This window comes from Thunnus albacares, chromosome 11 (genome assembly GCF_914725855.1).
Source record: "Thunnus albacares chromosome 11, fThuAlb1.1, whole genome shotgun sequence".
In the NCBI taxonomy this organism is placed as follows: domain Eukaryota; kingdom Metazoa; phylum Chordata; class Actinopteri; order Scombriformes; family Scombridae; genus Thunnus; species Thunnus albacares.
In genome coordinates, this window is record NC_058116.1 from 22,241,150 (window position 1) to 22,258,831 (window position 17,682).

Genomic DNA, 17,682 nt, shown 5'->3' on the forward strand with positions numbered 1-17,682 from the left:
GGCCACACTTCCAGACTTTCAGACAACTTAGAGCCAAGTGAAGCATTCATTTCATTTTTATGATTCTGAAACACACAGTGTGATCAACTTGAAAAGATATAGGATGTTTTTTGAATGAACTCAAGGATTTATAAATATTTACTACTTAAAATGATTACTTAAACATTAGGGAAGCACAGACACATCCTGTGCAGTGTTCATTATGTGTTTTAATTTAGTTTATGTTTTTGAGTATACATTTTATTTTGCAATGACCGGAACACGCACATTTTTCAAACAACCTTTTACAGTACGCACACAAATAAAAGAAATAGAAGAGAAGTACAAGATATAGATATCCGTTCAAGCTTGATTTGCACTCTGGCATTTTGACATTTTCATCGACAAAGATCAGTGTTTTAGTGGGAGAGAGTCAGCAGCCAGACATTTCTCCGTTCTCTGTTTAGGAGCGGCTGATATTGTCACTATAATTAGAATACCTTAAAGGTCAGTCCACTTTAAGTCAGCCTGGTGAGGTTAGGCTAACCCATTGTTGCTAACTTTGGGGCTAACCCCCCCTTCACTTTAATCAGCAGGTGGAAAGCAAGACAAACAACAAATAGCCTGAACTGTACACACACTGCACTGCTATGTTCACAGCTATACTGCTCTGGTCACCAGCCTCACCGTCACATACACACAAACTATCTCTCTCTCTCTCTCTCTCTCTCTCTCTCTCTCTCTGTCTCTCTCTCTCTCTCTCTCTCTCTGTCTCTCTGTCTCTCTCAACTGCACACTCGCTACTTTCCGCCTTAATGGAAGACTAATACTCGCTGTTTTGGCCTGAATTTCAGACATTTGGGGTCGTCATCTGTCCATCTTTTGCACAGATTACATTAATAAATTACTCCTGTTGACTTTTTACTGGCAAAGCTTTTATTGCACTTACAGGGTCCTGTTGGAGGGGCAGGCCACCTCTCCAAGGCAATGATAGGGGAAACGCTGAGGATGACATTTATTTTCTTCCATTTGAACTCACACCCTGACTTTGACCTGTACCATCTAAAAATGGATTGACCCAGCAGGCTTCATATCCCCATATTCAGTTTGGAAATGTGTGTGTGTGTGAACGGCTTTGTGTGTGAACAGAAAGTGAAAGTGTGTGTTTGTCAGTGTGTAAATATGTTTCCATGTCTGTGTGTGCAATGCATTTATTTCAGTGCTTTCATTCATTTCTATATTATCGCTACACTAATTTAAAGCAGAAATAGTTCATGTTTTAGGCTTGCTGCTTGGCATATTTTGCCTCTGCTCTTTGACAGCAAAAACCCAAGTGCAGATAAAATTATGTGCTCTCAAGTGAGGACTTAAAACAACACTCCAAGCAGTGTAATTTTGAGACGATGACTTCTGAACTCACAAAGAAAAAAGGCTTTCGTCAGGATTGTACATCAGTATTGCGTTGCAGGGTTTGTATGAACTCTTGCACTTAGTCTCCCACTACCCTGCCTAAAGACGCTAAGAACAACACCAATGGAGGGTATCCAATGGTTTAGAATAAACTAGATCTAAACTAGCTCTCATCTTAACAGGACTGGCATTCTCTTGTCATGTTGGATATTTTAATTGTCTTCTGTGCGCTTGCATTGTGAACTGGATTCAGCTGCACTTTCAGTCCTTACAATGATTCGCAGCTGGATGATTTTCTGAGAGTGGTGGAAATGAAGGTGAGTACAGATGCTGGCCCAAGTGCAGGTTTAGGAAGTGGGTGATCCATAAAAACTGACAGACATGATGATTGGCCCTGGAGGCAGAAAAGCTGTTAAGCTCTGCAGTGCTCTAATTTTAAGTGTAAAATAGTTAACAGTTAGTTAACACAGTATCTTCAGCAGCAGATTGCCATACATACGCATAGTCTGTGGGCAAATTTCCATGCACTTCAAAGACTTCATGATCGTCTTATTATAACACCGCTGTTGACAACATAATTTTGCTGATTTACAGAACTGATGCACCTCCAGCATTGCATTGCTTTCATATTGTGCTGAAGCATCATCTATAAAGTCATGACCACTGAGGTGGAAAGCTCTGGCTGTGCACACCACTCACTCATGGTCCAGTCTGTACGTGCTTTTAGTTAGGGCTCTGTCAGATTAACACAAAGCCTCGGTCAGGTCACAACAGGCTAATCTCTCCATAGGAGACTCAACACTGTGACAGTTCCCAAAATGTCACAGTTAGCCACCCTGTAACAATATCTGACAAAAAGTAACAAACAAGTTTCAGATGTTGGCAGTATAAAGAGAATGTTCTTAAATCAAATTCTCTTAACATCTGCATCAAAGATATATAAACCCTACATAGGTGTTAAGATTTTTAAGGTCACCACACATTTTGTTGTATTTTGTGAGCAAACATACAATACACAATATAGGTTGATATCACCATACTTAATGCAGATGTATATGATACACAATTAAGAAATGCATGGCTAAATACAGTATATATTTATTAAAACTTATTTCCAGTAGGACACCAAATTGAATATACTATAGTTACTTAAATGTTGGTATTGCTGCATAATGTCCGGCAGAACATGTTAGAAGGTTTTAACATACATGCAGATGCAAAATAACTGATAAGACAAGTGCAGTGCTGTTCGTTGTGTCACAGTCGGCACCAATTCTGCAATTAGATTCACGTTGCCGTCTTCATCGACCTCATTATACAACAGTGACCTGGAGCTGAGAAGGAAGCAGTTTTTCATAACATAACAGCATAAGCTGAATGTTTTATTAAAGCCATTGCCTGGGCTACAGCTGCATTATCAACCAAACTGATACAGACAAAAAGAGAAATCGTTCCTCTCCACAGTTGATTTAATGCAAATAGCCATAAAAAACTGATGACAGACTACTTGAGTGATTTAACATGAAACCTTTTTAGGTTAACTAACATTGAAAAAAATGATTTTTGGCATTTTTGAATTGATTCAGAATCACAGAAGAATCACAATTCTTACGTGAATCATCCACCCCTATTCTGGGGTAGCTAAAAGAATAACTATTAATGGTTTCTCTGTCAATACACAATCAAATGCAGATTTTCCATGATATTTTATTTGTCCTAAAAAAACATCCCCCTGTGTTTCAAAGACATCTTTTGCTGTTCATATTTTTGATGCCTGTCTCTGCTTATTCATTTGGATGTCAATGGATAAATCTTTTCCAGTCTGGGCACACCACCAGTTTCCCTCCTGGGCCACACTCGGACCAAAATGTCATTTTGCCACACATGATGTTGTATAATCTAATAGGCAGCTTGCAGTGAAGTTTTCTGGGCAAATTCATGCTTCCAACACTACCACACTGCGGGGTTTACTGAATATTCTACCCTCCATGCACCACTTGCCGGGCTTTTAAATAATATGAAAGATATTGTATGATACTGATGGATTTACTTGTGAACAGACAAACAGATTGACTGCAGATTATTCTGTGTGTGCATTGATCAAAAATAAGACCATTCTGTCCTTTATGACACATATTGTAGTAACATATGCTTAGAAACCATAGCTGTGCATACTGATATGATAGCCTATATGTAGGTAACCAGTGTATTTCATTTTGTTGCTGTAATGTCATTTGACAACTCAACAGCTTTTTAAGCTGGCTTAGAAGTATTCTATTATAGTTCAATATTTTCACATTGCAACTCCCCTTTCTCTTTGTTGATCCCTCAATTTAGATTCAAACCACTGCTGTAGTCAAGTTTTTGTGTATTTTTTAACCAGAAAGTCACATGTACATCTGACAAAGTGCATACATCTGCAAGTAGCATTGAATGGGCTCTTGCATCTCGCATGCATTGGTGGGAGCGGCAGCCGTGGTAACGCTACTATCGGTGGGTTGACACGGCTCTGAATTATCAGGATTATCAGACACTGTGTGAATGGGTAAATTATTATTTCCTATGTGCAGTATGTTGCACTAGAGATGACATATTGGAAATTGTGTATACAATTGATTAACTATGTGTCATTTAGGCTTCACTTCCTGTTGCCCGTAGGCCGTACTACATATATAGCGAAATATTAATGCAGATATACATTAACTAGAGGGCAACTGATATGGATATACATTTTCATGAATATTGGACATTGCTTATAGGAGATAACTATCACTTCCTCTATCCACTATGTGGCACCGACTAATTATACATCATATTGCTGTATGTAGGTATGGTAAATGGACTGCACTTATATAGCACCTCTCCGGTCTTCCAACCACTCAAACTGCTTTACATTGCATGCCCACATTCACCCATTCACACACACATTCATATGCTGATGGCTACCTTACATTGGAGTCATCAGTACCATCAGTGTATGAATGTGTGGGAAATCTAATGCATTCTCACACACCAATGTGAGTGCTTGTATAGTCATTGGGAGCAATTTGCGGTTCAGTATCTTGCTCAAGGACACTTTGACATGCTGACGGGAGGAGCCAGGAATCGAACCGCATATCTTCCAATTAGTGGACAACCTGCTCTACCTCCTGAGCCACAGCCGCCCCATATACGTTTCATGTAAATTCATGTAAATCGGATGATATGTGTCAGATAAGGCTGACTTCCTATTTTCAATAGACGGCACTATGACTATGACACAATGTTGACATGTAGATGTGTTCAGGCCTTGACTCTTATCAATCATGAGAAATTTGGGGCAGATTGGACAATGTAAGGTTGAGTTACAACAACTTCTTGTTTCATGTTTTTGGCAAAAATAGATCAGCATGCCACATCAAGGGCGTTCCACAAAAACTCAAATGCTTTGCAATTTAACATTGCAAAGGTCTTAAGATGTCACCTACCAAATTTGAAGTTGCTCAGGTTAATTCTCTGGGAAAAGTTAGTTGAAGTACAATGCCTGTAAATGGCTTCACTTTGTGAAAAAATTGTACAGTAAATTCAAAATGGCTGACTTCCTTTTGGACTTAGGAGATGTTATATCTGCCTACCAAATTTCGTATATCTACGTCAAATTTAAAGGTGGTTGCTTTGGCATCAAAATTTTCTAGGGGGCGCCCTCAAGCCATTTTGCCACACCCTAGCCCAAGACCCATATCAGATATCAGGTTTCGCCACTTCTGATGCATGTGTAAAGTTTCATGAGTTTTCAAGCACCCTTAGCACCTCAAAAATGCTAAAAGTAATTAAGGGGCGCTATAGAGCCGACATGCCACACCTGAGCCCAATTGCGATATCAAATCAAAATACTTACTAGTTCAAACATGGGTGCAAAGTTTTGTGAGTTTTTTCGCATCCTAAAGACCTCAAATGTGTGTTTGTAAAAATGAAAATTGACACACGAAATCCAAAATGGCTGACTTCCTGTTTTAAAATTTAAAAAAATATACATTATGTCCAGAATGATGAGAGCAATGATCCCACCAAATTTCATGAACATCAAAGCAACTTTATCCCAACATGGCCATGCATTTGGGGGTGCTATGGAGCTCCCTGGCCACACCCAAGCCCAATCATTATAGAACTTTTCGCCAGATCTGACATGTGTGCAAATTTTTGTAAGTCTTCGAGCATCCTAAGCCCCTCAAAAATGCAATGGCATAGGGGAATAATAATAATCTTTACAAAAAGAAAAATGCCAGGTCCTGGCACTTCTGTGCTCACACCCTATAAATCAAGAATATCCAAAGTCTGCAGTGGTTGTAATGAGTGTTTATTACATGTAAATAGTTGCTTTTCTTTGCAGACTGTTGCGTATTCTCTACCTGTTGCCTACCTTTTGCACAGTTGTTTATCAGTCACACTGGCTTACCACAGTGAAGAGCCAGCAGGATCACTGGAATAATTAAAGGTCAACAAGCGGTGCTGGAGATAAGGCTGATGTTAATGAGGCCTGTATGCCAGGCAAGGAGACAGAGGAGGGAAATGGCAGGGGACGCTAGGCTCAATGTACAGTTTTTTCTATACCTCCCATCTTGGATAGGCAGCACACCTATTAAATATTCAAGATACAATTCCACTTGAATTGATATGATTAGATTTGCATGTGGATGTGGTCACAAAATTGGCAGTGGTTGTTTCAGGAGAATCCATTAGATAGAGAGTGTGTAGCATGTGTATCTCATAATATACACATTTCACTAGTAAAAAAGGCAGTACTAAAATATATTTCACCGCATTATAGCACAGAGCTGAGGTGACTCAGTGACTACCTGTCTAGATGCTGAACAGGCTTTCAAAAGACAGTCGAGTCCACACCCACACACACCTACATCCATGGTTGACTGCAAGATTAAAAACCAAATGGTGCAGCAGTAGGTCTGCTATTATTTTGCTCTGTGTTATGAGACATTCCTGTTGGATCTCTACAATAATTAACTAACTTATCTGCACTGGGAAAGACTGGTTACTGGTAATGGACTGCAATACAGCTTGAGAGACTTCAAGGTTTTACTTACTGATATTTTCTTAATGTTTGTGATGTCTGTGTGTATGATGATTGTTTTGTGATTGTGATGTGAATGAACTGTCTTATTGTGATCTTATGTACATGTAATCTGTTCTCAGGTCTCTTGCACAAGTGATCTTGATCTCAATGAATAAATGAAGCTTACCTAATTGTTAAGGTGTCATATTTTGAGGTGAAATAAGTATTAGTTTCCAATCAAAAGCACAAATCCTTGAAAACATATCTGATACACCTATCTATACGTGTTAATTGGTATTTAATCGAAACTGATAAATAGAAATGAAAGCAAGGACTAAAGCGTAGTCTCAAGGTGTCTGTTCTTGTCTCTCTGCTGTGTGTCTGAGGGTGTATATGTATAAATCTGCTAATTTGTCTGTCTTACCACTTCAGATTGTCTGCCTTCCTTATCACCTTCCTGACACTGCCTCGCCTGCCTCTAGCTCCCTGTAAGGGCCCCCCAGGGGTCCCTGTGTCCTGTCAGAGTACCACTGTGCCTGACTTTCATTAGCCAGCACCCCACAGGCTCTGTCACACAGCGTAAGCACACCCCAGCGACACATGGCAAAACCGAGCTGCTGCTACCCAGACTCACAGCAAAAGGCTATTTTGTCTTTGTGGCTGCCAGTAGCAGAATTTTGACCAAGAATATCTAAATAGCTTGATGCTGGTTCAATAGTGTGGTAAACAAGAAACAAAACAAGCAGCTTATTAGCACCTTTTGTGCAGATTTCATGTCAGATTTGTATTTAATTGGCTCTGTATTTACTCTTGGCATCAGTTTTGCGGAAAAAGTTTGCAAAATGAGATCTAGTCGAAAACTCTTTGTACAAAATTTTTGTTGTCATGCAACAGTCTTGTACAGAAGCTTTGAGTCGACCACACAAGTCTATACCAGAGTTATTGATAACATTAAAAGCGTGGAAACATAGTGCTCTTGCCAACAGTGTTTGATCGAGCAGATGGTGCTGAAAAGAGGTTTTGAGAGAGGTCAGATATGCTGGTAGAGGTTGTGTGGCCACTAGAAACATAGACAGGCTTCCTAATTTTCAGTCGCACTCTCTATTTCTGTCTCTATATATATTTGAAGCAATCTCTCCACACTCAGTTGCATCTTTCTTTCTTCCCCTTTTTGTCGTTCTCCGGTACTGCTGTTCATCTGTCCGTCTTGTCTGTTTTTTTTGGCTGGATGGCTACACTCATTTTTCTGTGCGTGAATGTGTGTGTGGTCTTTGGGGCACTGGGTGGGGGCATGTGGTTTGTCCTATGGGGTTCATGTTGTGGGGGATGAGTAGGTTATGCATCCAGGAGGGCAATGCTTCAGCAGTTACACGGAGTCACTATGTACTCCCACGACGAGCACCACACCACCACACCCTACTGCTGGAGCGAGAGAGGTAAGGGGGCTTCGGCCACAAACCCATCAACTGCTGTCCTGCTGATTAATATACGTCCGTCCGTCCGTCCGTCACTCAGTATGTCAGTCCGTCATGTAGCCCTGTTTCATCTAAAACATGCCTAGAAGTGCTTGTCCTGAGGAGTAGGAGTGGGGTGATGCCGTCTTTCTAGCAGTGCATAGTGTATGTTTTGCAGGCAGCATACATTTTAGAATACAGCACACAGTACAGTATATCCCCCAAGTCCCCATCAGTAGCAGAATGTCTTATGTGGCCTGTTTATTTTCTCTTAATGCCTAGAAATATTCCTGTGAATCGCAAAATCAAACATCTGTGGAAGTATAATTCAATTTTAGCCTGATATGTGCCCAAAAGGCTTTGCGCCCATCTGTAGCTGTTGTTACATAAAGTCTGCACTTTGTGTAACATTAGGCTGGGAATGCAGTGCTGCACATTGCCTGGCTCTAAATAATTCAGAAATGCAGCAATACAGAAATACTTTTATGATGGACGCTTTAAGTACACAATGGAGGACCTGAATGGGTAGCACTCAAAACCAGTTCAAGTGGTTTCTAGATTTGGTGCAACTGTCAGTGTGCGTGCATTGTTGTGTGTGTGTGCGTGGGTGTGTGTGTGTGTGTGTGTGAGAGAGAGAGATATGCATTATCTGAGTGTGTCACCAGGTTGCTGAATAGAACTCGTAAGTGAATAAAAATCAGTCTTTTCTCTATAAACAAAGACAGAAGAAAGAGTGAGTGAGTGTGTGTGTGTGTGTGTGTGAGTGTGTGTGCGTGTGCGTGTGTGTGTACACATGGGGTTTGGTGTTGAAATATGTGTCTGTCCAGCTGTCCCTTTACAATGACTGATCACTTTGCTTCTCAGTGTATCACTTCTTTTCAATGGCATTTTCCTATTTGTTTCAGTGTTATATATTACATACAATCTACTGAAAAAAACATGTTTGACCTTTTAGAATATTTGTCTTCTGCGCTCCTTCACTCTCTCCTTACTGTATACTTTTTTTCTGTTGAACTTCTCGTCCTCCCATACCACCCTTCTTTCTTCTTTGTCCACCACTTTGCTGCTCACTTCTTCCACTCTTTCGTTGTTGCCAAAAATTTTCCTCCCTCCGACTCTACCTTCCTCTTTCTGTTTTTCTCTCTTGCCCTCCCTTCTTAATTGCTTCACGTCTCTCTCCTGTCGCATTGTTTCTGTATGTGCCATGCTTCTGTTGGTGGTGGCGGCTGCTGCTGCAGAGAGTCGTGAAAACTCCTTCAGCCGCTCGCGCAGTTCCAGTGTGTCCAGCATCGATCGGGACACCAAAGAGGCAATCACCACACTGCAGTTCGGAGAGTCCTATGGGCGAAAGAGTGACGCCCTGCCCACCCCGTGTCTGTGGGTAGGCACCAGTCTAGGCGTGGTCCTACTCATCCCAATGTCCATTCCCACCAACCAGGAGGAGAGGATGGAGGAATCTGTCACCATTGGCCCCAGTGGTAAGTCCCAGTGAGACAGGGTTTCATTACAGTTCTTCTGGTTTGCTTATTACCAACATTTCTGGTGTGCTCACTTTTGGTTTCAATTCAAAATAAAGTGGTTTAGATACATTTACAACCTGCCTGACAGCTTGATACGTAGTTGTAGTTGTGTCGCTGTGTTCCCAGATCTTGGTAATTACTTTGGTATCAAAACAGAAAACTAAAAATAAGATGTAGTGAACTAGAAGTGAAGTTCTAATGGAAAGTCAACTCTACATCCTAAAACCCCATTTAAATCTATTCTAGGGCTTTAAACTTCTTTCAGCTTTGTAAACACCAGAATCAATACAAAGACTTGTACCAAATAAAAAGTCATTAAGAACCACTGAATGAAATCTTAATATCATATGACAAGTTTCTCTTATTTTAATCTTACTGGCATTTTGAAACTATTCACCCAGTACTACAAGAGAGACAAAACCTATTCAACTGTAGTGCAGTCTCGCTTCAGAGTACATCCTTTTTACTGAAAATGCTCTGCTCACCTGTAGCTGTGAAGCTGTGATAAATAGGTTTTATGCCCCACATGACAGAGAAAAGGCCTAATGTGGGTTTTCAGTGTTTGAATGTTCTTCATGACAAATGGACCTGACACACACAAAAATAGTACTCTATGTTTCCCATTTCTCTTTTTAAACAATTGTCATGAAACTTGCACACTGGGATTTGGAGTATACTGTAATGGAGCCTCTTTAAATGGCTAGCCTAACTCAAAATGGTGATCTGTTTCACCAGCAGAAAATATCCAAACTAGTACCAAACTACTACCCATATTTAAGTTTTTCACATATGACAAAAGTTCTTACTACATTTGATACATTAATAGGTTCAAGAGTTACCCACTGAAACAAACCTAACATTACCAAACCTGCATTAATTGAATTTTGGCAACCTGGAAGGCAGCAGACACGGAGCAACATTATCATTCATTTACAGTCAAAGTGAGTCCAATATTCACTCTTCTTCTAGCCCATGTGGAAAATAGCTGCTCAGTGCTTCACTTTGTTCACCAGCTAGTCACCTACTTTGTCTGTCTGCCATTTGGCACTAGGCAGGTAGTCTACAGTGGGTTTATCAGAGCTTTCTATCTGGGAATGACATTCTGAGAGTGGTGAAACTGAACCAGAACAGTAAAGTTGCAATCTGGAAAACCAAAGCGAATGAGCTGAATGCTAAAACACTCTGTTGAACTGAGGGCAACTGCATTTGGAAGCCCAACTCTCCCCTGGTCCCACTCATACTTCGGGGCTTCCATAACCTCGTTTGTTTCAATATCACAGGCATTTATTGTCATGGAGAACTTTGATTGGCATTGTCATGCACAAATCTGCATTGGCTTCCTTATTTACTCAAGTACAAGCATAGATTTTGCAACCCAATTGTGTTGACTTAACAAAACGGAGCCATTCAGACTTGCATTACCAGTTCAGAAACCCTGCTGTGTGAGAAAAAAAAGGTTTCCTACTCAGAGTAAAAACATCAATAGACTCAAAAATCCAGGATCTTTGAAGCTGCTGTTTTTCTCTTGAGACTGAATGTACAAGAAGCAAGCTTATTACTGAAAGGTCACAGATTTAGTGCCAAGGAAAAACCAGGCAAACATAAAGCAAGTATTGTTGTTGCTGTGTTCTCAAAGTTCTCTTGTGAGTTTCCTGTAGATAATGGCTCATTTCTTACAGAGTAAATGTTGTCTCTGGGCAAAATGTCAGCAAACTTCAGTGTATATGTAAGTAATGATCACTTAGTACCCAACAGTAGATAATAGGTTATACAAGGCTCTGTCATGTGAATATGTGAACCATTCAAACAGTTCGGTTAATCTCATATGCATTACGCTCTGACGAAGGTCTATTTGACCAAAAGCAAAACTTCTGTTAGATGCTTTGACTTCTTTTAATTAGCACTAATTTTGACATCTCTTTGCTCATGGTAAGGTGTTGTGCTGCTTGAAAGTTTTAGACTTCATGTCTTTCCCTCTTCCCTCTCTTGACTTTACCAAACAACCCCAGGAATGGTCTTGATGCTGAAAGGCTCCGTGTTGCGCTTTGGCTTCTTGGACTGCATGGGAGCACACATTCAAAGCCCCTATGAGGTTTGGAGAGACCTCAACGCCCCCGAGGACCCTGATCGACCACGGAGGCGCAAGCTGGTAAATTTTTCACCATCATCCTCCCAGGATGCCTGCGGAGAGGGACATCTGGCTGTAGTGTGCTCTGAGAGACAGGCCAAAGTATTCTTGATGCCCTCGCAGTCTTGCCTCTTTGTCCACAACATCACCGAATCATCCTTTGTACTGCGAGCCGACGTGGTATCTGTTTGTAACAGCGTGTGCCTGGCCTGCTTCTGTGCTAACGGACACGTCATGACGCTCAGGTATGACCTCAGGCACTCATCACATCGAATGATGTGTTTTCAAATCTTATGATAAACTACTACTTGTACATCTGTCTTACATTGATCTGTCTTATCAGATGTCTGTTTAAGCTTAAGATTTTTACCTAAAGTGACATATGTGTATTTGAATGAATGTCTTTCTGTGGTAATGAATATTTTTCTGCTTCATGAGTTTTTAAAAAAAAGACCAGGCAGCACAATCAATTGTATAATAATAGAGATTATTATTATTCACAATTAATCAGATTTGGTTGAGTGCAATATTGATGCTTTGCGTCTAGAGTGCCTGTCTGAGGTATCTCATAAAGTGCTTCCTATTCACAGGCAAACTGTGATACATTATAGATATTTAATTTGAGGACACTGTGACTAACTGGTTTCTGTTCTTTAAATATACCTTTTCACAGCAGAGCAAATCTTCAAGTGTAATGTGACTGCATTTTCTATGTAGAGATAATTGATGGCACAGTTTCGTCCTGTTTTATTTATACCTCTTAACTCCAAGAATACCATTTGATTTCATGTGATTTATTCATTTGAAGAAAGTTTTATTTATAGCTGTTTCATGCACATTGTGAGACTAAAGGCAGTCTTCTGTGTATCAAATGTTCACTATTAAACTACTTTGTTACCAAGAAAATGTGATAAATAATTCTTAGATTAACACTGATTAGATAATCATGTTTTTCACTTTTCTCTTGCTGTGTAGCCTAAATTTGACTGTGATTTGTGGTGCTGTTTGCTGTTTGCTTTGCAGAGTACATGTTTTTTATGGTTCTCACTCTGCCCACAGTTTGCCCAGTCTAAGACCGCTGATGGATGTCAATTACCTGCCTCTGACAGACATGCGCATTGCAAGAACCTTTTGCTTCACCAACGGGGGGCAGGCGCTGTATCTCAGCTCCCCGACAGAGATCCAGAGAATTACATACAGCCAGGAGATGTGTGACAACCTGCAGGTCAGCACTGCAGTCTGCGTGTGTGTGTGTGTGTGCGCGCTATCTATCTAGCTATCTATCTAAGGCATCCATGCATGTATCGATGTACGCATGAATGCTGTTCTAATTCGTGTCGCCTCACATTTTGGCTCTGAGTTCAGAAAAGTATTGGTGCAGTAAATAAGCAGGTGCTATTGTTCCCACCCCGGATGAAGCCCGGTGCTGACGGAGGCCACTAAGGTGAAATGTCACACTTGTCACGATGGTTTGAACTCCACTGGGTTGATTGCATGGATATGATTTTACAGTGTGTGTATGCGTGTGTACACATAGGTACATTTATATTCCTAGATGTGTTTATTCTTACTAAGAGTCATCACTGCACTCTCTATAATGAGAACAGTCACCGGTGGAGCTGGTAACATGATGCTGCTATACTGCCACCTACAGGCAAACAGTAGTTGCTCAGATTATAGTCTGGTTCTCCTCTGTTAGGACTTACATTATCATATAGTTATATATGTGTCAGAATTATAGCAGTTTTCACAGAGGTGATAAAAGGAGGAAACCCACCTTATCTCAGTGATGACCAATGTATGATCAGCAAATTTCACACCTCAATTTTACACCTCTGGTTCCAGATCAGAAAGAATTGTTCTATAACTGTATTGTTTGTTAAGCTTTTCTTGTTTTTTTTAAATTTAACTTTCATTTCATTTGTTGTAGGAAATGTTGGGAGAGCTGTTTACACCAATAGAAACGCCAGAAGCCCAGAACAGAGGCTTTCTAAAGGGCTTCTTTGGAGGAAATGCCCATACATTCGACAGAGAGGAGCTCTGTGCGTTTTTTTGGTCTTTTTTTTAATCTTTTTCTCCATATAAAGTGTTTCATTCATTCAATAAATGGTTCAAACCTAAGGTTAACTGTACTAACAATTTGCTAAAATGCCTCATAGCCATAATATTAAACCAGGATGTGCTTCATTTATATGTCTCCTGTTCTTTAATGCTCTTGTCTCTCGCTCTTGTTTATCTGATGTGGTCCACAGTTGGTGAGGCAGCAGCTGGAAAGGCTTCTCGGAGTCTGGCCCAGCACATTCCTGGGCAGGCGGGGTTGGAGGGCATGAAGGTTGCAGCTAGCGGAGCCGTGGGTGATCTGGCTCGGGCTCGCATTGCTCTGGATGAGAGAGGCCAGAGACTGGGAGAGCTGGAAGAACGCACCGCCCTAATGATGACCAGTGCAGAAACCTTCTCCAAACATGCTCATGAGGTGAAAACAAGACTATTGATGTTTTATATACAATATGTTTAGTAGGGAGAAAAATTACAATACAAAATGTCAATATTCTAATTTGATCTAATTTGATATTTAAAAACATGCCTTTACAAATACTGTTGTAAACTGAAATAAAATTAAAATGAGGATATGGTAAAAAAGAAATAAATGAAACTGATCACTCATTTTCATGATGACACAAATACACAATAATAGGATGATGTACAGTAACCGTAGTTATCGCTGACATTCTTCACCCCTAAAAAGACCTCATGGTGGCGACAATTCTCCAATATGTTCTCATCTATTTACTCTTAGAACGACATGCCGATGTTTAAAAATGCATTTTTTAATTTTTAAAAATTTTTTATGTGGTCTTATTCCAACGAAATCCGGTCTATACAGCTATATAGCTATAATAGCTTTATTCCTCACCACTGACATTTTGTGACGTCTCTTTACAGCTGATGTTAAAGTGCAAGGACAAGAAGTGGTACCAGTTCTAAAAGCAGGACAGACGGTTGAGACTGCCCTTGGACCGCTGGGAGCTTTATGCCAGGATGGGGACTTTCACTCTGCAGATGAGACAGAAAGAAAGACTCAAGAGTGACTTTGTCTTTGCTGCTTCTGAACTGGCTATACGTACGGCACTGTCACACTGTTGATGGACAAGGACAGGTTCCTTGTCTAGATATGTGATGAGAAGGACAGAGAGAGGATGGCAGCACCTGACGAGCTGAAGATGGAACCGGAGATAACCGACAAGTCTGTCTGTGTGTGGGTGGGTGTGTGTGCGTGCGTGCGTGCGTGCAGGTGTGCGTGCGAGTACGTGTGTGTGGTTGGGTTTTATGGACCTCACTGTGTAGATACTCAAAAGTTAAGAAACCAACATGAAATGCATGAAACTAAAATGGATGACTATTAAAAATATCCAACTGCCATATTAAAAAGCAGCATGCTACTTTAACAGGAGATACAAAAATAAAAAGTTTTATTTAATGATATAAGCCAACAACAGAAACTATGAAAAACTTTATATTTTTTGAAATATTGACAAAAAACTATATATAAAAAGGGAAATGTATACCTGCATTGCTATTAAGCCAAAACTTGTGTTCCTTTCCCTTTTTTATTTTCTTTTTTTTTTGGTTTGTTAAAATGTTTTTCTTAGTCTCAGCAAATATTACTTGACACAGTATAAATGCACATAGTTAGCTTTCTCTACACACACTAAAAATAATGCTACTGTAAAACTATGTTCTTACCATTTACTCTGGGCTGCACAGTGCAAACACAGATCAGTAGTATTTACACTTAACTCTGCACAGTCTAATCACTCTGATTTAATTTCACTTTTCGGCTGCTGCTACTTACAAAAGTGTTAAATGATGATGTGGAATATTTCACTCCCCAACCAGAATTGTGTAAAAAACAGAGAACAGATAAGCGTGAGACGTATGCAAAGGCTTAAAAGAGTTAAAAATGTATTCTGGACACAGTGTGTTTATAAACCTATGTACTACTCACGTGCCATAAAAAACAAGATGAGTGAATCCACTCACTGTAAACTAACTAACAAAGAGCTAATATGTGGTAGTCAGATGAGACATAGACCTTGGAGTTGGCCACAGAGGGCATTTTTCAAAAGTCAAATAAGTCTGTTTTCTTTTAAAGACAAAAAAAAAAAAAATACATGAGGGTGTTTTTTATTTATTTTTTTGTTCTTGCTGGTTCACCATTTCAGTCTTTAGCTGCCTTTGTCAAATGTACAAGTTCAGTGAGCCATTAGGTTGTGTGTATGTGTGTGTGTGTGCGTGTAAGAGAGCAAGAGTGCCATACATGTTTAAAACAACACACTCTTTCTCTGCCAAAGCAATCAGAAATGAATGACACGCTCCCATCTCTCTCCACCTCCGTCTTTTAAAAGTCGTGATTTGCGCGTTTTCAGCGTTTTCGATAAAAAAACCCAGACGGCCCTCTTTTCATAATCACAAACACTTTGTTTGTTTTAGTGATCGTCGCTGTCTGTGTGATGGCAGTACAAAGAGGAGTTGGCATCACGTCCATTTAATCGCTACCAACTCCCTCGTGAGTCGTTTATCAGTCAATGGTTCAGGAGAAGTTTTTTTTTTTTTTTTTCCCAGTAATGTTCAGATGTGAGTCAGTGAAGAAACTATGTACATGTGTAAAACATTTGCAACAATTTCAACTGAAGGCAAATATGTTACTTTTTTGGTTCAATATTGTTCTTGATGACTATGATATCCTCTTGTCGCAGTCCTATATTTGATGGTGATGGCCTCTCAAAGGAAGGCTCTTGTATGTTAAAAACAACAAATGTTTAATGATACATGGTTGTGTATCATATCGTGATTGTGTTGTACATGTCAATGGGTAGCCACATGACGCGGGCAAACAGCATTAACTGAGGAGGATATCTTGTACTTGTGTATTTGTCTGTAGTTTGAATTGATCTGAAAAACCAAACAGAGGATTATTGATATCAATCTCTCACACATCAGGCCTTTATGCACACAAGCGTCGACACATATTAAGCATTCTAGCCTTGATCGTGTTGTCGTCATTCTCACGTAAAAATATGCACAGCGACATATACACTCAAAGCCTAAAAAAATAAGAAACACAGACACAAGTGAGTCTCTCTGCATTGCTAGTCATTTCTGCCTGCTTCCTGCCAGGCTGCTGAGACATTCCTTAGGCTTAAATGGCCTTCAAAACCATTTGTTTGTCACCAAACCTAAGTCACCTGAAATCCAAAAGCTGAGCCACATGGATTTTAGGAATTACACGTTATTTGACTCAATGAGGTGTCTTAAACATGACAATAAAAAAAAAAAATCAATTTCTCTCCTATCTCTGTACCGTCAATGAGATTTGTGTTCAGTGCAGTTCTTTCAGTTGCAGAGAAAACTAACAAAAACAGAAAATTGAAAAAAAAAAAATCAGACTTCTAATGACAGGGTGTTTTGTTAGTATGTTTTTGGTTTGTATGTTTTTGGTTTTTATATTAACTGTACAGTTCAATCTTGGGAGAAAGGTGAAACAAAAAAAAAAAAACGATAAAAGATAAAGACATTCTTGGGATATTTTTCTCTGTATATGTTGTACCTGTTACTGCTGGTACTGTATCTGGTATTCTGGCTCTGTCTAAATCACTGGAACTCTGTAGTTCTTCGCACTGTAGTATCCTGAAAAATCATTTCTCTGGTTTTCTCAATGATGGCAGCAAAGTTTGTCTTATTTAAATGGATTCTACCACTTTTTGTTCCTATTGATATTATACTAGTGTAATAGAAATTACTTGACAAAAAAGAAATGAAAATATGTTGATGCAAAAGCAAACTGAAATAAACATTGATTGATGTACACAGTTGAGAGCTCTGTTTCACTGGTCCCTAACCAGAATCAGCTGCTGTCATTTTGCTTGTATGTAGGTGCAACATAGTGTTTCCTGCTGGAGCTTTTTACCTTCTCATTTCAGGACCTTAACATCAGCGACCATTTTAGCCCGCAGACAGGAGATGTTTCCTCACATCAAGCAGGCTTGAAAGTGCAGCATGTCTTTTTTAATTACTATGTTACCTGATTTAACACAATGAGAAGCCTCAGCAAATTATCATCTCACAAGAAAAATGCATTTC

At 39.8% G+C, this 17,682-nt stretch overlaps 1 protein-coding gene across 6 annotated transcripts in view; it reads left to right on the forward strand.

Annotated features, from left to right (window-relative positions):
• The window catches only part of stxbp5l (syntaxin binding protein 5L), a 159,543-nt gene extending 142,136 nt beyond the window's left edge, over positions 1-17,407 (forward strand). For 4 of the 6 annotated variants that reach the window (XM_044365756.1, XM_044365759.1, XM_044365760.1 and 1 more), the window contains 6 exons: positions 9,132-9,371; positions 11,423-11,786; positions 12,601-12,766; positions 13,472-13,583; positions 13,794-14,014; positions 14,485-17,407. In XM_044365756.1, the coding sequence (XP_044221691.1) occupies positions 9,132-9,371; positions 11,423-11,786; positions 12,601-12,766; positions 13,472-13,583; positions 13,794-14,014; positions 14,485-14,526 (1,145 nt within the window). In that variant the 3' untranslated portion in view covers positions 14,527-17,407. Of the gene's footprint in view, positions 1-7,773; positions 7,876-9,131; positions 9,372-11,422; positions 11,787-12,600; positions 12,767-13,471; positions 13,584-13,793; positions 14,015-14,484 lie in introns of all 6 variants that reach the window. The other 2 variants (XM_044365755.1, XM_044365757.1) reach the window with 1 other exon arrangement.
• Positions 17,408-17,682: the final 275 nt, after the last annotated feature.